The 23,038-nt window shown below is 35.5% G+C and overlaps 3 protein-coding genes across 5 annotated transcripts; all 3 read right to left on the reverse strand.

The window, feature by feature from the left end:
- Window positions 1-1,058: 1,058 nt before the first annotated feature.
- On the reverse strand, window positions 1,059-4,185 carry LOC132800463 (rust resistance kinase Lr10-like). Of its 3 annotated transcripts, XM_060814158.1 has the most exons (4): window positions 3,341-4,185; window positions 3,163-3,207; window positions 2,889-2,918; window positions 1,059-2,138 (listed from the first exon to the last, which is right to left on the reverse strand). In XM_060814158.1, exon 4 carries the CDS (start codon window positions 2,111-2,113, stop codon window positions 1,241-1,243), a length of 873 nt encoding a protein of 290 aa, XP_060670141.1. In that variant the 5' UTR covers window positions 2,114-2,138; window positions 2,889-2,918; window positions 3,163-3,207; window positions 3,341-4,185; the 3' UTR covers window positions 1,059-1,240. The 3 variants fall into 3 exon arrangements, with proteins under 3 accessions (XP_060670141.1, XP_060670142.1, XP_060670140.1); XM_060814159.1 differs by lacking the exon at window positions 2,889-2,918; XM_060814157.1 differs by having other exon boundaries at window positions 1,059-2,918.
- LOC132800798 (uncharacterized) lies at window positions 3,327-4,139 on the reverse strand. Its single transcript, XM_060815099.1, has one exon. It carries the CDS (start codon window positions 4,137-4,139, stop codon window positions 3,327-3,329), a length of 813 nt encoding a protein of 270 aa, XP_060671082.1.
- Window positions 4,186-21,219: 17,034 nt separating the features above from the next.
- Window positions 21,220-21,687, reverse strand: LOC132800799 (rust resistance kinase Lr10-like). Its single transcript, XM_060815100.1, has one exon. The coding sequence runs from the start codon at window positions 21,685-21,687 to the stop codon at window positions 21,220-21,222; it is 468 nt and encodes a 155-aa protein (XP_060671083.1).
- Between the last annotated feature and the right edge of the window lie 1,351 nt (window positions 21,688-23,038).

Raw genomic sequence — 23,038 nt, forward strand, 5'->3', positions numbered from 1 at the left:
GTTTGGTTGCTCTGCTTCAGAGAGAGTTTCGAGGGAAAGAAGAGAAGGGCTTGGTAGCTTTAGTGGAAAACATCTATTAATTTACGAGAAAAAGAAAGTACGAGAATTAGGGGAACCTGAGCTTCCCGTTATAAACAGAGTCATAGACTTCGAATTGGGGAAAACTACCAAAGCGAAGTCGGAGCTCAGAACACGCTTATTTAGAACAAATGGATAATTTTTTTTTTTTTCTTTTTTTGCCTAAATGCAATTTGTTTATCTATATTTTTTTGAAGCTTAATTACAATATTCCCTTATTAAAATACAAATTTTGATTTATCTTTTTTTACCCTTTTGAAAGGAAAAAATAATGATTACCAACTATCTTCATACATTTTTAATTAATAATGCCATTAGGCATAAAAAAATTTACCAAAGCAAAATAACATTGTATTTCCTTATTGATTTTGATATTTAATTACATTTATTTATCAAAAAGTTAAATAAATAGAAAAAAGTTATTTATCTATATTTAAATTATATATATGTATAAGAAAATTCTATGGTGTAGACCACACCTAAGCAGATTACTGCGTATGTATATACAACGTACACAGCAAAGTCGATATTTTTTTTTTAAAAAAATATTGGTTTAAATGTGATCCGCACTGTAGAACTACTATATATATATATATATTTATCAATCAATAAAATAATAATACATCATTTTTGCCATATAAACTTTTTAGTATCTACAATACTATTAATTATTAATTGGTTTCCTCCGTTTTAAGTCGTATAAAATAATGAGAAGAACCATGAGTTTGATGACTTCCAAACAAAGAAGTATGGAATTTTTTTATTTTTGAAGTACTGGTTGAATAATTAAAATAATGATCTTTGTAAGCAATAAGTGCAATTTTTAGGATCATTCTTATTGTCTTATATTTGGGGTCTATCTTATTAAACCAATCGGAATCATCCCCCAACATATAGATTACTCTACCTCTAAAATGGAAAAGACAAATTTAATACAAAGTCTCATGGCATTGTAAATGAGAATTTGGTACTAAAACAACTAAAGGGATAAAAGTATATATTTGTCTTAGCAAATGTGAAAACAACAAGCCTACCATTCTTAGACTTTATCTCTTTAACTTGATTATATAATTTGACTAATCTCTTCGGAGTCATCTAGACATGAAGCTGTTGTTGAATATCTTGAATCTAATTTCACCCCTTCGTCATTTACAGGCTTTTCTTATGGACATACAAAAGGCTTTGGAGGCATTTGCAGGCTTTCAACATCTCCTTCAAGCATCTCTTTGACCCTGCTCATTGTTGGTCGATCATTTGGATTCATCTGTATACACCATAATGCAACTGTAATCATCTTCTTTCTTATTTTTGACTCATCCTCTGTTGCATCACCCATTTCAACGTTGTTTCCTTCCTTCAATTGATCATAAATCCACGAAGGAAAGTAAATTTGACTCGTATGATCTGCACCTGCATTCAAATTCTTTCTTCTACTAGCCATTTCCATCAATAGCATTCCAAAACTATAAACATCCGCTTTGTTAGAAACTGCTCCAATATTCTTGTAAAACAACTCAGGAGCTATGTATCCCATGGTTCCTCTTGCTGCAGTAAGAGAGACAATGCTATTGCCTAATGGGGATAATCTTGCGAGCCCAAAATCAGAAACCTTTGGAATAAAATTCTCATCCAAAAGAATGTTATGCGGTTTGATATCAAAATGTAAAATTTGCATGTTGCATCCTCGATGAAGATATTCAATACCACAAGCCACTTCACATGAGATTTCACACATTTTCTTGCAATCTAAGGAGTTAGTTCCTTCTTGAGAAAAAAGATATTTGTCAAGAGATCCGTTAGGCATAAAATCGTATACAAGAGCATGTTTTGATCCCTGAGCACAGAAACCAACAAGCTGCACGACATTGACATGATGAATCCTTCCAATGGTAGAAACTTCATTGATGAAATCTTGCCCATTAGCCTTGGATTTCTCTAACATCTTGATTGCTACAAAACGTCCACTACGAAGCTTTCCTTTATAGACAGAACCATAACCTCCTGCACCAAGTTTGTCCTTGAAACCCATAGTCATCTTTCTAATATCGAAGTATGAATACCTTACAGGCATAAGATCGTTGTTAGTTTGTAAGAATTCTTCGATAATGTTATACATTGATAAATGTCGCCTTCGCCATGCGCAAAAAAGAAATGCCATGCGCAAAAAAGAAATGCAATTGCTAATAAAATCCCGCTGAACAAAACTGTAAGAAAATATATACCAAAGGAGTTATTTGATAATTATCGATGTACAGTTTTAAAACTGCATGTATAAATTTTCTTAACACATAGAGCAATAGTTAATCGATGTCACAAATTTGAATTGTTAGTATATTTGCTTTTCAGTTCAAAATTATGTTCAAGCAATAAAATCATCGTCCCGTCTCAGATAGCCTCAATGTCAAAGAATAATAACAATAAAATGATAAAATCGTGAATCTAATTGACCTTGTTATATTAATTCCTTATTCTCATAGTTTTTACATATTTGAGATCCTCTACTTGTTTTTCATCTATGCTTGTTTTTTAACACTTGAAATAATATCCATACATATTTAATTTGAATTTATTTATCTTTCCAATTTTTTATTTTTTATATTTGTTGATAAAATGGTTTTATATCGTTCATTCAATTGACAAATCAGGATTGAAAAACAAGTATAGGAAAAGGACAGGAAAAAAAAAAAAAGGGATTCTAATTCAATTTATAATAAAGTAGATAGATGTACGACACTGATTTGCATACAGAGAGTTAAATTGTTAAATTACACATGTTAGACAAATATGGGAGTTGTAAATTAAGGATTTACCGATAAATAGGATCATGATAGCGACGAGCACTACAAGACCAAAAAAGAACAAGAGGTTAATAAATTAGATGTCCAAAAAAAATGATCCTGAATAAATCAATCAAGTAAAAAGGACTTGTGTGTGCAGCTTTAAATATTAGCCTATATATATATATATGATCATAGAAATTCTCACAAAGAAACTATCAAAAATTCGATTTTTCGTATTTCTCAAGCCGTTTGTGAAAACTGTAATGGTATATTAGGATGTTGAGACTTAAGAGAGGATACTCACAGGGAATATCAAGAATGCCGGGAAAAATAGTACTCCAATCATCGCCTACAGTAAGAAACAGAAATTAACACTGTCAGCTCACACCGTTGTTATATTATATATCTTAAATGTAGTGGAAACTATATTAATTCCACAATTTAATTAAAAAAAAAAAAATTCAGGCTCTATATATCCTTACAATGGACCACGTTGTTGGAGCCATTGACATAGCAAGTGTAACCAAAATGAACATCATTAACAAAACTTGGCAACCATGAAAGCTCAAAGCCGTATACAAGTTGATTGTGTATGTCTTTGTAGGAAATGTTGGTGCTGCTGTTTTCCCAAATTCTCTGCTGTCGTGATGTGATCATAACCATCAGCTCTATACGGCAAGAATCCTCTAACCCCGATGTATATGTTCCACCAACCTTCACATAAGAGTAGTATTCCCCTTTGGATAAGATAGTAGTAGCAGCACCACTACTATTGATGCATGGATCAGTGGGTATGTAAAGAGGAGACTCAACTGGATTTTCACACTTGACAAATGTTATAGCTTCTGAGAGTGAATATGATTCACTGCCTGTATTCATCTTAATTAAATATGGATCTCTGCGACTGAAGTTATAATTGAACAGAGAATAAGGAGGCACGAAGGAGCAATTAGCCTTGTGAATATTGAAATCCGCCACTTGAATTGTGTAGTTATTGTAATTGATTGCATGGACATGGTATTTTCCTGAATACAAGTTTAAGACAGTGGAATGGTTGTTATTCTCACAAGATAGTTCATACCTTTTCTTCCCGCAGTTTGGTGGATCGGTTTGGAGCCGAAAAGGGTAGCTTATATTGTGTATATTTCCACATGAAGATGCAGGGCAATGATGATTATGATGTTTTGCATAGCTAGTTTGAAGATGGAAAACTATCAAAACAAAAAAGCTGAAGCTGCCTAGGCCTATGAATGGTGTAGAAGAGGGTCTTCCAATCTCCATTTTGGGGGGAGAAGGTAGGATCAGTTGGGGTTTTTCCTACTTTATTTTCTTCCAATCTTCTTAATATACATATATATATATATATATATATATATGAAGTCTGCCATATAGGGGATGTTTATAGATCTATATATGTAGAAAATTAAGTTTGTTGACTATCACTATCCATATGGATGATTTTTCCTAGGTTAGGACCACAGGAGTCCGGTCTTCTTAGCTATTCAGCATTGAAAAGCCAAAACTAGAAAAATAAACTCTCTTAGTCAAACATAGAAACAGTTCCATTATATCATATCTAAACTATCTAAAATTTCTCTTATCCAACAAAAGAACTTCTAAAATCGTATGGCAACATTGGTGGGATGAGTATCCTGACAATCTGATCAAAAATTTCTTGAATGAGAGAATTATTATCCATTAGCGCTATAGGGATATAATATAGGATCCATTCCTTTTGTAAGAGATAAGTCTGTAAATATGCAAGAGCATTTCTCTAATCAATATCATTTCTATTCCCTTTATATATTTATGGCATCAAAGCAGAGTTTGGTTCTCAACCAGTTCTTTCTCAAGAAGCAAAATGCCTCTTTTTGAAGAAACCCAAACTTTCCATACAGTCGTTTCATCAATGCTCAAGTTTAAAACAAGAAAAACGAGGCCAAGGCCTATGAAGGGTGAAGAAGGTCTTCCAAATAATTGCCATTTAAGGAAAGAGGAAGAATATATGAATTATATATTCATAGCTCTTTAAAACAAACAAACTATAGTCTATGCATATCAACTACTTCATATCAACCACATATATGAAGTTTATCTATACTGGATGACCACGTTATGTGTAGAAAAGGTTTGTTGACTGTCACTATCTATATGTAAAATTTTTCCAAGGCAAGGACTTCTTCCTAGCTCGTTTATAATTGGAAATTCAAAACTAGAAAAAACTCTGTTTGATCTGGTCAAACATAGAAAAACTGAATATTATTAATATCTTAAATATATATATATATATATATACATGGATTTTGATCTGTTGGAAGCATTTCGTTATTCTGGGAAGTTAAAGATGTGGGAAGTACTTTAGCAGAAAGCGTTGGTTCATGATGATTATGAAATGTTGAACCCGTAGAAAACCAAAGCATAACAAAAAATAAATTGCAAAGAATTATACTCTCTTCTTTGTTGTATACGTACCCTCAAACAAACAGTTCTTTTAAAAAATAAAAAATAAAAAACAAACATGGATATACAATACAATTAATGGATAATGTTTTATTTCGCTTTTTAAGTAAAATGTCTCCTGATTCACCAAAAAAATGTTAAATGTCTCCTGAAGAAATTTTTTTACTGGTAGTAAGAGGATCATAGAGGATGGTAAGAACTTTCGAGTGTAAGAACATATTATATTCCTCTATACTGGTTCTTTTTTAAAATTTTTGTTTACTTTTGCTTATAAAGTCAATAATGTTGTAGCACGAATTAGCAAAGTTTAATGCAAAAAACATGTATATATGATTTAGATTGAGTAAGGGCCTTAGGTTGCGGACCTATCGAGATGCTTCCTTATTCCATTTCTTCTTTCATTTATTTATTTATTTATTCCTTATTCCATTTCTTCTTTCATTTATTTTTTATGTTTATGCTACTTTTCTTCAATACAATTTCATTTGTTTCTTTAAATATATAAAAGTAAATTGCTTCCTTTATTATTAAATATCGGACAAATTATAAAACCAAATAAAATATTTTTATTCACGTGAGCAATATATACAATTTTGTTAGTAGAAAATATATATTACATGTCGTAGTCAATACTGCAAGTTTATTTTTATTCACTAATACCTATGGAAATAATTTAAAATGGAAGTCTATAAAAATCTGATAATATTTTATAATTCTGTAACTCCATAAAAGTTAATAGAATTTCAGTAACTTTGACGTTACAAAAGTAGTCACTTAAAAAAGTTCACAGTAATATTTAGAAGTCTAGATTAGATATACCCCTAGTCTTTGAGATAAGGTGGTCAACAGATGGTCAACGAAGACTTATAAAGCCTTATTACCGGATCACTACAAAAGGATGTTGAATTTGAAAGCCGTGAAATGTCTACAGTAAAGAGAAACTCAAATAAATTAAGAAAGAAAATTATATCCAGAAAAAAAAAAATGAGAAAGGAAATTGCATATCAAAGGGCTCCTCTGCCAGTTTTTCCTTTAAACTATCACACATATATTACTAAAATCATAATCATTGTTATTAAAGCATAGCTGTCCAACAATTAATTAGCCTTTGCATGAGCTATTTTGTTCACTCTTTCTTTTCCTCTCACTGGTTGCAGTCCCACTTTTGATTTTAACTTTGTTTATTTAGTTTTCAAAAAATCTCCTGGTGAGATTAAGGGGCGAGTTCTATGTATGTACTAAGCTATTCAACTAATATTTTTGCAAATAGCATTTTGACCATTAAATGAATTGATCTAACTGTGTATAAATCATGATAATAACTTCTCAATGCTTATTCACTCTGTTATATTCAATGAAAGGCCAATATGACTTGTCAAAAGATATTATACATATCGTTCACATATTTGTGGTCAAGAATGAAGTGGTTCTGCTTGTAGATAGCAATAAACCAAATCTTTAAGTTCCATTTTGTCAATTTTTATTTTATTGGTCAGGTCTTCACCGTAGTTCTTTCATAATTGGTCAGTCTCAAAACTACGAAACAAAAAACAAAACAAAAAATAAAAACAAAAATAAAAACACTGTCTCTAGTCAAACTTAGAATCACCAATATTCTGTAATATCTTAGCCATATTTTTCCAACCACATTGATGTAGAAAAACTTCAATAACTCTGGTAAGATGGACTTAACTTCAAAAAAAAAATAAAAAAAAAATACCATATAGATAAGTAAGACTCTACATTCAAGTAAATTAAAAGAAAGCAGGAAAAATTGTAAAGTTAGTAACCTGTTACTAAAAGTTATCTATTTCCTTTATTAGGGCATACTTTCGACCACATATTTTTATTGAAGATTCAACAAAACCAATGAGAAATATAGTGAGAAAAACTTTTAAAAAGTATGATAATTTGAGCTGGGGACAAAAATACTAACAAATCAAAAAATGGAGATGGATTTGCTACTTCTGTTGTTTTACATCTACTAGTCTTTGTAACCATTCTACAATTAAAGCCAAAGAAGCCATAACTAGAGGTAGGTTTAAGAGAAAATATTGGAGAGGAGGATTACCTTCTACAAAAGCCATAACTAGAGGTAATAATAAAATGGTACTTGGTACTGAGTCCACCAAAGCAGAGGAGAATCACCTTCTACATTTGGTTAACTGAAGCACCACATACCAAAGGATTCCAATTATCAACAACTCCCATTAAAAGACAAAACATGTGTCTAATTTATCCAAATACAACCTTAATCTTTGAACAACCTTCTCATTCTCAAAGTCAAAATTTGCTTGCTCTCAGTCTATGGGTCCAACAGCAGCAAAACTGTCATTAGAAAAACAAAGAACCAGCCCAAGTCTTAGCAATTTTTCATTCCAATAACCACAAGAAAACTACCACGTAAGTCTTTAAACAGTATTGGTATTTTGTACTGTATATATGGATATGATTAGTGCGCATGTTTACAGTATTGTCTTGTGGATGTCATTGGACCTGAGGGCTGGCAGGGTGTAATGCACAGTGAGCATCAACCACCCTCCCTCCATGGTCAGGATGACTGTTGATAGCATCGGCGCTGGTGGGATGCCATGGCGACCAGATGCAGGTTCTTTTCTTAATCTCCTCGTCAGGCAATTCTTGGGATACTAGATACTGTTGGACATCACTGGTATATAGTATGGTGCATTAGGATATTTTCGACATGAATTTTCAAACAAAATATGTTCTAAAATTGTATTTAGAATTTAATGTATTTATTTGCGTTTCACCATTACTTCAATTGATGCTTTAAATTATATTTTATCATTTATTTTAAATTGATGTATACAATGGGTTTTATCATGATTTTAATATTTATTTAATATTGGTGTTTTAGAATTTCATTTTACCATATTGGCATTGTTTATTTAAATTTAAGATTTTAACATGAAAATTTTATTGCAATTTATAACCTATTTCAAAGTGAGGTTTAAAATTAATTAAAAATTTCCTTAATTATTTCATTGATTTAATTAATATATTTTATAATTTATATATTACGTTTATATTTGTTTTCATGCCAAATTTCTTTAATACAAGTTTATTTATGATTTTATTTTATTTTATCTTATGATACCTTATTCTAAATTCAGTAATTGGTTTTTAAAGTGTTTCCAATGTAAATTTTGAGTTCTAAATTATTATTGTATTTTATGTGCATTTTAAATTATTTGTATTTTATTTATATAATTAATTATTTCTTGATTTTTAGGTATACAAATATTGGGTTTTGTGAAAATGTTTTAAAAGGAGAACATTTCCAACTAAGTGAACTGTGAGGGTTTTGAGAGAAAACATTATTTTCAACGACTTATTATTTATTTACGTATTTATTATTAATTAATCAAGTTGATTATGCTATTATTATTACTATTATTGTGTAGTAGTGTATAGTAGACTGGATCACTCACTGAGATGATTAACATCCTATGTTTTTAAATTTGTTCCCCTAAGCCCAAGTTGTAAGTGTTGATCATCCAGGGCAAGCTTGACGTTTTGGCTTGTTGCCGAATTCCAAGGAGTTCTCTTTTCTTTTCCTTCTATCTTGTATTATTTCTTTCCATCCTTTATTGTATTGATTTTATATTCAAATGTATCTTTATAATGCTATGTATACAACATTGGACATTTATTTAATTGATATTGCACCTATTCCCTGTTGGTTACTTGAAGTATTGGAAATTGTGGATTCAGATTGTAGCAAGGTGAAAGGAATAAGGTGCTGCTATTAGGAGTGTTTTCTGTGCATGAAATTTTATGGTAAGTCCAACCCTTAAAGGAGATTTTACTAGAATTTCCATAGGGAGGTTCGGTAGGGTTTCCTTTGAATCAAGGTTTATCTAAGGTTACGATAAATGATCTTGGACGGGTCCTGACACCTATGGCTTCCATGAGAGAGCACGATTGCTTGATTTTAACATCTAGTCAGACCTCATCCCATAGTCCCACTATAAAACAACCCACCAGATAAGACTCGGGCAATTCATCAATACATTGGGACAACCACTCAAACTTCGACTAGTAGTGAGAAATCATAGAGACTTGTTTCAACTGTATTAGTGCCTCAGATGGATCTTCATACTTGGTAAGGTCAAACTATTAAAGCACCACTCGCAGGAACTCTTTCTGGAGAGTGGTCCCTTAAATTTACTTATCCACCGGAACTACTAAAATGTCACTCCTTGTAAATGGAAGGAGGCAAATTGGAATTTTATGGCTCTACTCTTCGGAACTCAAAATATTGTTCACACTTAAAGATCCACCCATTAGGATCTTCTCCATTAAATTTTATAAAATTTAGCTTAAGACTAGCCTGCTTTCTAACTTGCCTAAAAGTTTTGTTCTCCCCAAGTGACATTATTTGTCGACTCTGAGATGACTCGCCTAAAGTGAAGGGGTTCAAATCCCTTTTCCCCATGTTTTGCCCTTGTTGAAGTTACAAGGCTTGAAGTTCCATCAACACCATCTGCATGGTGGCATTCAACCGATCGAAGTTAGCTCCATGACTGGTGAGAGTCTCCTAAACCTCATTGCAGAACTCAACATTAGTTTTCCTAGGGGTGTCCATGGATCAATGTGCTCTAATGCCAAATGATATGTTCTTGGTATCCTTGCACTTAGGATTCGAGAAAGAAAAGGAAAGAGGCAGAAGAAAGGACAGTTTTCTAATTCATGCTTTTTCCATTACATCATTTAGTTCATGTAGGCTGTAACTACATGATAACTTCTCCTATACAAAAGGAAGAATATGGTTGCACGATAACTACTCCTACATAAAAGAAGAGCATGGCTACAGTTACATTTGCAGAGAAGGAAGAAGTGAGTTCTAATATTCCCCCACTCTCATCTACATTAACCCCATGCATCATGTGAGTCCCATGCAAGTGGCATAGTGAGCTTATGTAACACCCCGTTCCAAACTACATCGGAATTCTCGCACATTGACCGAGGTTGACCGTTAACCGAGTCGATCAAAAGTTGACTTTTTGTTCCAGTTGAAATTTCTAGTTGACCGTGGTACCGTAGCGAAGTACATGATGCCCTGAGTCCGTAGACTAGTAGCACGTCGAAAACAGAGCTACGGTTTGAAAGTTATGGGCAAAATAAGTCGAGATTCAAACTGTCCAAAAGGTGTCGGGAGTTGACTTTTATGGTTGTAGAATTTTGTTTTGACTTTTGTATGGTTGTAAAATACTTGTTGATACGAGTTCATAGACTAGCGGCACGCTTAAATTGGACATCTGGTTAAAAAGTTATGGACATGTGAAGTTTTCCGAATACCGTAATATTTTATTATATCTGGCTTAAGTGAACAGTGATGCCACGTGTCGACATCTGAGAGGTCTACGTGGGTGAACAGTGTCACCCACGGTGGCTTTTATTTTGGCAAAACGGGAGGGGGGGTGGAGGAGAGAAAAAGAGAGAGGAGAAAGAGAGAGAGAGAGAGAGAGAGAGAGAGAGAGAAAACCATCGACCGCCGGAATTGCAAACTTTTCCGGCCGAATCTTGCCACATGCACTGGCCAGGCAGGAGTACCTCTCCATTCCTGGCCAACCCCCAAAATTTCACAGACAACCGACCAGTGATGCGCTCGGATCGGGGCTTTTTCTGGCGGCGGCGGCGATTTCTTCAACTGCCGAGATCTCCTCATTCCGGCCTCCATTCTTGTCACCGCTGATCCTGTTGAGACCCTCTCCCTTCAACCTACAAAACCCCCAAAAATCTTGGCCATCAGCCACCGCACGCGCCAGCGGCGACGACGGTTGCCAGTGACCGCGACGGCTCACCGAAGAAATCACTATTCCGGCGAGTACCCAGTTGCACCGCCGGTCCCTCCCCACTAATTCCGACCCCCTGAACTCAGATCCGGGGTCCTTTTCCTCCAATTCGAGTCGGTTTGAGAGAATCGAAGAGTTGAATCCCGAAAGCTTTCCGGCGAGATTCCGGCCACCTCGGGTCCGATCTCTGGGAAGTAAGACCAAATTGATAATCCTCATCACTCAAGCTTCGATTTGGTATATCACTCGTCAATTTTGGTTGTCATTTGTATTCTCTCCCCGGGTACCCATTTGGGAGTTACCCGATTAAAATATTAAAATAATTGGTTTTGTGTATTGTGGATATTTTAGGTGCACGTGGGGGTAGTGGAGTTGATCCTGCAGAGGATCTTGATTGATATATGTGCTTAAGGTGAGTGACCCACCTTAAAAACTATTTTCGGCTTATGATTTATATTTATTTGGTGATATTTGAATATTTGGAAAATATATATATGTGGTTGGAATTTTATAAAATTGGGTATTTATATTATACTGTCAAATTTTGGATGTTTGGCTATATGCATACATATATATATTTTGATGCCATGATTGAATAGTGGAGAAATTCAAGGAATTTATGATTTAAATTATGGATTATTACTATTATTATTTTTACCAAGAATTTTCATGTACAATCAAGGGCTTATGAAGAGAAAATATATTTAAACATTTTTGTGAGCCTTATATATTATTTTGGAGGAAAAAATTGATTTAAAGGATTTGAAGAAAAAATATTGGTATGATGGTACTGTATGTTTTAAAAAGGTAATTATGCATTTATAATGCGAGGTGGTTGAATTCATGGTTTTGAGTAAACCATATTTCTTTTCTATATTGATGATTTATGGTGAGAAATGCAATGAATGTGGAATTGGAGATTTTTATAACTCCCATGGTAAATTTCAGAAATTTTTGGTAATAATAAAAATGGGCTATTGGTATTTATTTTATTTTAATTATTTTAGACGCACTTATGCAGTACCGGTGTTCTGTACTGTACATGAGATTGTGATTAGCACGCAGGTTTTAGTCTCCCGTGAGTTACCTATGGACCTGAGGGCAGGCCGGTTTAGTATAGTGCACATAACCGCCCTCCTCCTAGGCCGGGATGACAATCTCTCGTGAGTTACCTACGGACTTGAGGGCAGGCCGGTTTAGTATAGTACACATAACTGCCCTCCTTCTAGGCCGGGATGATAGGTTTTAGTAGCGGCTCTGTCGAGACGCCGAAGCGACCGTATGCCGGTTATTTTTTTAACCTCCGCCTGAGGGTGCTCGGGATGCTGTGGTTAAGCATCTTGAATTTGATTTCAACCGGTCGTCTTTTGGAGATCGTTCTCGTGAATATAGAAAAGGTTTTGGAGGCATTTGTAGGCTTTCAACTTCTCCTTCAAGCATCTCTCTAACTCTACTCATTGTTGGTTAATCACTTGGTTTCATCTGTATACATCACAATGCTACTACAATCATTTTCTTTCTTATTTTTTATTCATCCTCTGTTTCATCTTTCATTTCTAAGTCATTTCCTTCATTGAATTGATCATAAACCCATGAAGGAAAGTAAATTTGACTTGTATGCTCTGCAACTGCATTCAAATTCTTTTTTCGATTTACTGGCCATTTCAATTAATAGCATTCCAAAACTATAAATGTTCACCTTGTAGAAATTGCTCCAATGTTCTTGTAAAATAGCTTTGGAGCTACGTATCCCATGGTTCCTCTTACTGCAGTAATAGAGACAATGTTATTGTCTAATGGGGATAACCTTGCAAGACCAAAATCAGAAACCTTTGGAATAAAGTTCTCATCCAAAAGAATGTTGTGCGGCTTAATATCAAAATGCAGGATTTGCATGTTGCAACCTCGATGAAGATATTCGATACTACAAGCCAATCCACATGAAATTTCACATATTGTCTTGCAATCTAAGGAGTTAATTCCTTATTGAGAAAATAAATATTTATCAAGAGATCTATTAGGCATAAAATCATAAACAAGAGCACGCTTTGATCCCTCCACACAAAAATCAACTAGTTTCACCACATTGATATGGTTAATCCTCCCAATGGTGGAAACTTCATTGATGAAATCTTGTTCATAAGCCTAAGATTTTTCTAACATCTTCATTGCTACAAGACGTCCACTATGAAGCTTTCCTTTATAGACTGAACCATAACCTCCTTTACCTAATTTATCCTTGAAACCCCTAGTCATCTTTCTTATGTTGGAGTATGAATACATTGTTGGCATGAGGTCATTATTACTCTGCAAGGATTCTTCAATAATGCTATACATGGAAAAATGCCACCTTCTCCATTTGTAGATAACAAATGCAATAACAAATGGAGTTCCATGTATGAGTCTTCCTTGGTGGAACAAAGCGTAGGAAAATTTACCAAAGGAGTATAATTTGATAATCATCAAACCTTCAAGTTTTGGTTTAAAAAACCGCATAAAAATATTTCTTAACATATAGAGCAATAGTTAATTAGCCTCACAAATTTTAATTGTTTAGTATACAGGAAGGAACCTGGCCAGGATTTCATATTAGGGTGGACTTCTATAAAAAAGAAATATTTCAAAAGTGAAAATGCGCCTAATTAAAGGGGAGTATAATCCATCTTAACTCTCAATATGTATGTATATAATTACCATAATACGTAAAAAAAAAAAAAAAAAAAGAAAAAAAAAAGAAAAAAAAAGAAGGAGAAGAATTCATGATCTCTAGTCCCTTTTTTTTTAATTTATTTTTCATTGAAAAAGTTCATATCAAACAATTTTTCTTTTTTTGTCAAACAAAAATAAATAAATAAAAAAATTGACCAGGATATAAAGTAATTTACACATACTAAACATTTTTATTCTCTTTTTCTTCTTTTATGAAATACTAATATATATATATATATATATGTATGTATGCATGTATATATTTTCATGTGGTATATATGCTTTCGTTCTCAAAATTATGCTCATGTAATAAAATAATCTTCCCTCTTTTACAGCTCCAATGTCAAAGAATAAAATCATAAATATTCTAGTTGAACTTGCTGCATTAATTCCTTATACTCAAATTCCTACATATCCAAATCCTCTACTTGTTTTTCTTCTATGCTTGTTTTTTAACACTTGAAATACATATGGATATCTGTACATGCTTAATTTGAAATTAATTGTCAGGACCCGTCCAGAATTCCTCCCGGAACCCTAGACAAGCCCTGATCCCAGGGAAATACACCGAACCTTTCGACGGAAAATCCGACAGCATCTCCCCTAAGGGTAGGACTTACCAAAAATTTCCTGCACTGAAAACGCACTTCTATATTCATCCCCTTATTCCTCCCACTTTACTACAAGTTGATTCCACAAATTTACAGTACTTTAAATAATAACAGCAATTCAGTGCATAAATAGTAACTACACGTCCAATACAGTATACAGAGCATTATACAAATGAATATGAAATTAATACAATGACAGATAAGGAAGCAATACAAGATGGAGAGGAAAAAGGGAAGAAATACTTCTTGGACTTTCGGCAATGAACTGAGACGTCGGGCTCGCCCCGAACGATCAACGTCTCCCAACCTGGACCTAGGGGAATGGAATTTAAAAACGTGAGATGCTAATCATCTCAGTGAGTGACCCTATCTATTGAACACTTTTAATATTAATAATATAACAAATAAAGGGATTTAATTAATCAATACCGAACAATTAAATAAATAAATACTCTCAAAACCCTTACTATTCACTCCATTGGAAATATTCCCTTTTTAAAACATTTTCACAAAACCCGATATTCGTATTTCCCGAAAACCAAGGGATTAAATAACTTAATAAACAACAAATAAATAAATACCCCAAATATAAATAAAATGTAATAAATTATAATAACTAATTTTTGTACTATTTGGGGTTTGAAATTTCTATCTGAAAAATTTGTACTTGACGCACCACACCATATACCAGTGATGCCCTCCGATACCCAGCGTCCCGAGCATCGACTGGCGGGGAGATTAAAGAGAGAAACTTGCAAACGGCACTTCGGCGTCCCGACAGTACCGCTGCTAAAACCGTCATCCCGGCCAAGGAGGGGGACGACTATGTGCATTATATCAAACTTGCCTGCCCACGGTCCAATGGCAACTCACGGGAGACATAAAAACTTGCGCGCTAACCACATATACACCAGAACACCAATACTGTATGAGTGCGTCTAAAATAATTACTAAATTAATTATAACCGTACCGTTTTTCCAAAATTACCGTGGGAAATATACCAATTTTCACATTTACCATCCCACATATTTTCCTTTAACAAACCCGATACGAAAACATCGATAACAATAAAACAATAATTTTTCTCGCAACACGAGGTTCAACAAATAATATACCAAGGGCATAATTATAAAAATTAAACCACCAATTTAAACAAATAATTTCCTTAAAATATTCAAACCAATTATGCCCAAAAATAATATAAAAATCCAAACACAATTAATTAATGAAAATACTTGCTCATGTGTAATAAATACAATTAAATCACAATAAAATAATAATCGGGAATTTCTTAATGACCCAAAATTCCGTTTAGCATCAATGGGTAAATATATATATATAAAATAATATTTTGTTCCCGATTATATTTAAATTTCACCACATGAGCACAAATTCCAGATATCAATTCAACACCACATAAATATAATTAATTACCCCAAAATATTTTTTAAAGGTGGGTCACTCACCTGGAGCACGCAATTAAACCACGATCCACCATGGGATCAATTCCACGACTTACCCGTGCTCCTAGAACACAATTCACACACAGTCAAATAAATTAATATTTTATTCAGGTAATTAATACCCGGTACCTGGGGGGTCTATGTCAGGGGCCGTCCAGAATTCCTCCTTGGAACCCTAAACAAGCCCTGATCCCAGGGAAGTACCATCGAACCTTCCAACGGAAAATCCGGCAGCACCTCCCCTAAGGGTAGGACTTACGAAAAAAAAAAATTACCTGCACTAAAAACACACTTCTATATTCACCCCCTTACTCCTCCCGCAAAACTACAAGTTGTTCCACAATTTACAGCACTTCACAACAATAACAGCAGCCCAGTGCATAAATAAAACATAAGTGTCCAAATAGTATACAGAGCTTTATGAAGTGCTAATCAACATAAATACAATAAAGACGAAAGAAATAATACACTGAAATGAATGAGTACAAAGGTACTTCTCGAAACACGATAGCAGCGGAAAATTGGTTCGCTCCGGAAGGACGTCTACCACCTCTTGCACCTAAGGGAACGGAACTTAAAAACGTGAGATGCTAATCATCTCAATGAGTGACCCTAACTACTGAACACTTTTAATGATAATAATAATAATAATAATATAACAATAAGGGAATTGAATTAATACCAACAATTAATAAATAAATAATAACAGTTGGAAATGATAATTTTTCCCTCAAAACTCTCACTAATCACTCTGTTGGAAATGTTCCCTTTTCAAAACAATTTCACAAAACCCAATATTCGTACTTCCCGAAAACCAAGGGATCAAACCATTTGAGAAACAGTAAATAAATAAATACCCCAATATATAATTAAAATGTAATAATTATAATAAATAATTTTTGAACACCTTTGGGGTTTGAAACTTTATTTGAAAATTACACTGGACGCATCACACCATATACCGGTGATGCCCTCCGATACCCAGCGTCCTGAGCACCGACTGGCGGGGAGATTAAAGAGAGAAACTTGCAAACGGCACTTCGGCGTCCCGACAGTACTGCTGCTGAACCATCATCCCGGCCAAAGAGGGGGGCGGCTGTGGCCAATAACAAACTTGCCTGCCCACGGTCCAATGGCAACTCACGGGTGAAATAATAATACTTGCGCGCTGAACCACATATACATATACCAGAACACCAATACTGTATGAATGCGTCTAAAATAATTATTAAACCAACTGTATCGTTTTCCAAAATCACCGTGGGAAATATACCAAAATTTCTCAATTACCATCCCACATATTTTTATTTAACAAACGGTATGGAAGTATCGATAACAAATAAACCATAATTTTCTCGTAACACGAGGTTCAACAATTAAAATACCGCGGGCATAATTTATACAATTTAAACAAATATTTTCATAAAATAATTAACCCAATTATGCCCGAAAATAATACTTAAAACCTCGTACGATTATTACCGAAATATACTTTGCTCATGCATAATAAATAAATTAAATCACAATAAAACCATAATTAAATTGTACCACATGAGCATAATTTAAATACCAATTAAACATAATTAATTGCCCAAAATATTTTTGAAGGTGGATCACTCACCTTATGCACGTAAATCAGCTAAGATCCTCCGTAGGATCAACTCCACTACTCGTACGCGCACCTAAAACATCCACAGTATACCAACCAAATATATTAATATTTTATTCGGGTAATTCCCAAATGGGTACCCGGAGAGCGAACACAACGACAACTAAAAGTTACAAGTTATATACCGAATCGAAGCTTGAGTGATGAGGGTCACGGATTCGGTTTTACTTTCCGGTGATCGGACCCGAGGTGGTCGAATCTCACCGGAAAGCTTTCGGGTTTCGACTCCTCAATTCTCCCAAACCATCGCGAATTGGCAGAAAAGGATACCGGATTCGGGTTCAGGAGGTCGAACACAGTGGACAAGGACTGGCGGTTCGACTGGGTACTCGCCGGAACAGTAACTTCCGGCGAGCCGTCGCGGTCACCGGCAACCGTCGCTGTCCGCAGCGCGTGCGGTGGCCGTTGGCTGAGATTTTTTGCAGATTTGTAGATTGAGGGGAGAGGAATCCAACGAGATGGCCGGTGAGGCAAACGGAGGCCGGACGGCAGAGAAATCGGGGTTTGAAGAATTTCGGCCCCTCGCCGGAAAAAGCTCCGATCCCGGCGCGTCGGAGGTCCGGTGGCCGTGAAATTTGGTGGGTAGGCCGAACTCGATCAACGTGCACGGATTCCGATGCGATTTGGGACGGGGTGTTACATCTAACACAAACGTTAACCAAAATTGACAAATTATATGTCTATGGAAAGCTTGTGAGATGAGGATCACATTACCGACCTCCATTGGGCTCAATTCGATCGGCGATGGCCGGAATTTGACTAGAAAGATTCGACCGAGTTTAAACTTGAGGGATCTCTCAAACGGTGGGGATTTTGGGCAATCTAACCTCGGAAATGGACTCAGAGGGGTAAAAAATGGTGGGATACAGGTATGGGGTGAGCTGGGTTGGCCGAAAAACACAAGAAAAGAGGAAAGAGAAAATTTTCGGCCGGCGGCTTCTCCGGCCCGATCTGGGCGCATCCGACGGCCGATGACCGTGAAATTTTACGGCCGAGCTCGCCTCCTCCCTCCGCTCGTCTCTGGCCGGCTCGTGTAACAAGGTGGTGGCCGGAAACGAAGAAACGGTACGAACCCGAGAGGAGGAAGGAAAGGAAAGGAAAGAAAGAAGGAGGAAGAAGAAGAAGAAGAAGGAAAGAAATTCCCCCTGTGTCCCCCCCCTTTTTTCCCCACATGGGGAGAAGAAAAGAAAAAGAAAAAGAACAAGAAAAAGGAAAATAAAATAAAATAAAATAATTAAATAATATTAAAAATAATAATATTATTATATAAAATAACAATAATAAAATAATATGATATTAAGCATGGTTGACATGTGGCATCTCACCATGGTGACACATGGTCACATTTATTAAGTCACACGTGGCACATCGTTACACGTTTAAAAAAATAATATTAAAATAATACAGTATTTGAAAAACTTTACAAGTCCATAACTTTCAAACCACATGTCCAAATCGGACGTGCCGCTAGTCTACGGACTCATATCGACGCGTACTTCACAACCATGCATGAGTCAAAGCTCAACTTTGCATGAATAAAAAGTCAACTCTGGCACCCCTTGGACAGTTTGGATCTCAATTTGTTTTGCTCATATCTTTCAAACCGTAGCTCCGTTTTCGACGTGCTACTAGTCTACGAACTCATGCCAATGTGTACTTCGTAACGGTACCTCAGTCAACCTAGAATTTCATCCGAGTCAAAAAGTCAACTTTTGACCCCTTGGTCAACGGTCAACGATCAAAGTCAACGGTCAACGGTCAACGGTCAACGGTCAACGTCCGTCAGAGTTGGAAAATTTCCGTTGTACTTTGGGACGGGGTGTTACAATCTTCCCCCCTTACAAAAATTTCATCCTCGAAATTTCTTACGTCGCTGAAACATATAAGAACATCAGTCGCGGATTTGTGCCTCGAGCTTCCACGTCGCTTCCTCGACTAGATTAATTCACCATGAGACTTTTGATCTGAGAAATTAGTCTTATTGACCCATATGCATTCTTCATGACTTAAAATCTGCACTAGTCGCTCTTTACATGACAGGTCTTCGACGTCTTTTCGTAGCAACAATACGTGAATTACGCTGCATACCCATGTCTGCTTCCCCGAAAATACTAACTTGCATGCCACAAAACCAATTCTTCCAATAACCCTGTAGAACTAATGTAACTAGAACTTGGCCCTCTCTGTCAACCAAAGCGTACGACTCTCTTCTACGGAGATAATCTCAAAAGCTTAATCTCGGACTTCGAATTTAACATCCTTTTCCTTGCACGTCGGCTTAACTCATTTATCGATCCTGAGCGGTCTTCAAACCCTCTTGGATGACCTTCACCTTATTCATAGTCATCTATAGGTGTTTGCATCCAATTCATGTTGGTCATCGTATGGTGCTTCTCCTTACCTACTTCACTCCAATACAGTGGGGTTCGACACTGCCTTCTATATAGAATCTCATATGAAGACACCTCGATGCTCGCTTGGTAGCAACTTCTCACTAATCTTCTGCATATGATGATGAGGAGCTTGGGGCAAAAATACTACAAAATCAAAAATGAAAATGATTATGCACTACTTGCATCATTTTACACTTGGTAGTCGTTCTAACAATTCTACAATTAGAGCCAAACAAATTGGTGCAGGAAATAATACCGACATTTTAGGTTCTTGAAATATCTAAGATATTTTGCATACTTGGGAAGAAAGATAAGCCTTGAAAATGGTGAAGAAAAAATCTAGAGCACCTGACATTCTAGAGAATTGCCAGCAGTGACTTAAGCATGTATAAATAGAAGTGCTTACCTCTTGGTTAGATGAGCTACTCAAGTAAGTAGCTAGGCTCCTAGAGAGCTCTTTGATTAGAAAGGGGTCTTTTAGATTAGTGAGTGAGAGCAAGTGTAAGCATACGCAGAGTTCTGAAGTGTGTGTGAGTGGTGTCCCAAAAGCAAGAGTCCTGTACATGTGTTTGTATAAAGTGTAATACAGTGAGTTTACCACAACATTAAGCAAGTTAATGTGAATTGTAGATAACAATAAACCAAATCTTGGACTAATCAGATCCAAATTATCCCCCAATATAAATTACTCTGTTTCTACAAACGAAGAAGATTAATTTGAAACTAAGTTTCACGACAGTATAAATAAGAACATGGTTCTAAAACAATAACTAAAAAGGATAAAAGCGAAGTTGTCTTAGAAAATGTGAAAACAATGAAGCAACTATTGTTATACTATATCTCTTAACTTGATTCTATAATATGACTAATTAATCTTGTCAGAGACATCATTTGAACCTGTTGTTAAGTTTCTTGAATTTGATTTCTCTCGTTCATCATTTAGAGGCTTTTCTTGTGGACACAGAAAGGCTTTGGAGGCATTTGTACGCTTTCAACTTCTCTCTCATGCATCTCTTTGACTCTATTCATTGTAGGTCGATCACTTGGATTCATTTTGTATACATATAATGCTAATATAATCATCTTCTTTCTTATTTTTGATTCATCCTCTGTTCTATCTCCCATTTCTATGTCCTTTCCTTCCTTGAATTGATTATAAACCCATTAAGGAAGGTAAGTTTGACTTGTATGCTCTGCAGCCACATTAAAATTCTTTCTTCTGCTGGCCCTTTTCCGTCAATAACATTCCAAAACTATAAACATCCACTTTGTTAGAAACTCTCCTCCAATGTTTTTGTAAAACAGCAGAGCTATGTATCCCGTGGTTCCTCTCACTACAGTTAGAGTCACGATGTTATTATCTAATGGGCATAACCTTGCAAGCCCAAAATCAGAAACCTTTGGGATAAAATTCTCATTCAAAAGAATGTTGCGTGCCTTAATATTAAAATGCAGAATTTGCATGTTGCATCCTCGATGAGGATATTTGATACCACAAGCCACTCCACATGAGATTTCACACATTGTCTTCCAATCTAAGGAGGTAATTCCTTCTTGAGAAAAAAGATATTCATCAATAAGAGCATGATTTGATCCCTCAACACAAAAGCCAACGATTTGCACCACATTGACACGGCAAATCCTTCCAATAGATGAAATTTCATTGATGAAACCTTTCCCATTAGCCTTAGATTTTTCTAACATCTTGATTGCAACAAGATGTCAACTTCGAAGCTTTCCTTTATAGACAGAACCATAACCTCCTTCACCTAACTTGTCCTGGAAACCCCTAGTCATTTTTTGAATGTTGGAGTAGGAGTACCCTATAGGCATGAGGTTATTGTTAGTTTGTAAGAATTCTTCAATAATGTTATACATTAATTGTCAGGACCCGTCCAAAATTCCTTCCCCGGAACCCTAGACAGCCCTGATCCCAGGGAAACCCTACCGAACCCTCCAACGGAAAATCCGGCAGAGCCTCCCCTAAGGGATTTACTTACCACAAATTTACCTGCACTGAAAACACACTTCTATAATTGTCCCCTTATTCCTCCCACAGTACTACAAATTGGTTCCACAAATTTCAGCACTTCAAAATAAATACAGTAATCCAGTGCATAATAAATACAACAAGAATGAAAGAAATAGTACAACTGCAATAAAGAAGAACAGGGTACTTCACTAAGTGAAACAGCGATGAAGATCAAGTCCGCTCTGGATGAACACCGACAACCTGGTACCTAGAGGAACGGAATTTAAGAGTGTGAGATGCTAATCATCTCAGTGAGCGACCCTACTACTATACCAAAACCCTTTATTCATATTCCCCGAAAACCAAGACATCAAATAATTAAATACCGGAAGCAGTACTAATTAATTTTATTTTTCCAATACAGTTTCCAAACATTTTATTTTTAAAACACAGTTCTGAAAATCATTTGATGCACCCACTATATACCAGTGGCGCCAGAGTACCCAGCGTCCCGAGGTACTGCCAGACAGGAGGTTATAGAGAGAAACCGGCATACGGTCGCGTGGCGTCCCACAGCGCCGCTGCTAACCTGGTGTCCCGGCCAAAGGGGGGTGGCCACCCTCTCCGATGGCATCCACAGGACACCCTCATAATATCACCTGCGCGCTACTCACACCCACCTGCGCGCTAATCATATCCGTGTGCACAATATCCATATCACATATATCATATCACATAATCAGAACACCAGTACGTGCACGGTGCATCTAAAAATCATAAATTTCACAATTTTAAATTATATAACAAATTTCACATTTTTCATAAGCATAGCGGGCATAATCCATCCGCTTGAACCCGGAAATTCTCCGTAATTTCTTTATAATCACTACCATAAATTCCATGATTTTCAAATCCACCAACTCCCAAAATCCATCAATTCAAATATCCACATTTTTCCAAGCATAATAATTTCTCGAAATATCATAATCAAATCTCATAATATTTCATGGGCATATTTTATAAAAATTGAAATCACCAATATAACCAAATATTTTCCTTGAAATATTTGAAAATCAAATCGTG

The sequence above is a fragment of the Ziziphus jujuba genome, chromosome 2 (genome assembly GCF_031755915.1).
Source record: "Ziziphus jujuba cultivar Dongzao chromosome 2, ASM3175591v1".
Taxonomy (NCBI): Eukaryota; Viridiplantae; Streptophyta; class Magnoliopsida; order Rosales; family Rhamnaceae; genus Ziziphus; species Ziziphus jujuba.

Bases quoted from the DNA above. Each gene is read 5' to 3' on its own strand.
- LOC132800798 (XM_060815099.1), bottom strand. From the start codon at position 4,139: ATGGAGATTGGAAGACCCTCTTCTACACCATTCATAGGCCTAGGCAGC.
- LOC132800463 (XM_060814157.1), bottom strand. From the start codon at position 2,236: ATGGCATTTCTTTTTTGCGCATGGCGAAGGCGACATTTATCAATGTAT.
- LOC132800799 (XM_060815100.1), bottom strand. From the start codon at position 21,687: ATGTTAGAAAAATCTAAGGCTAATGGGAAAGGTTTCATCAATGAAATT.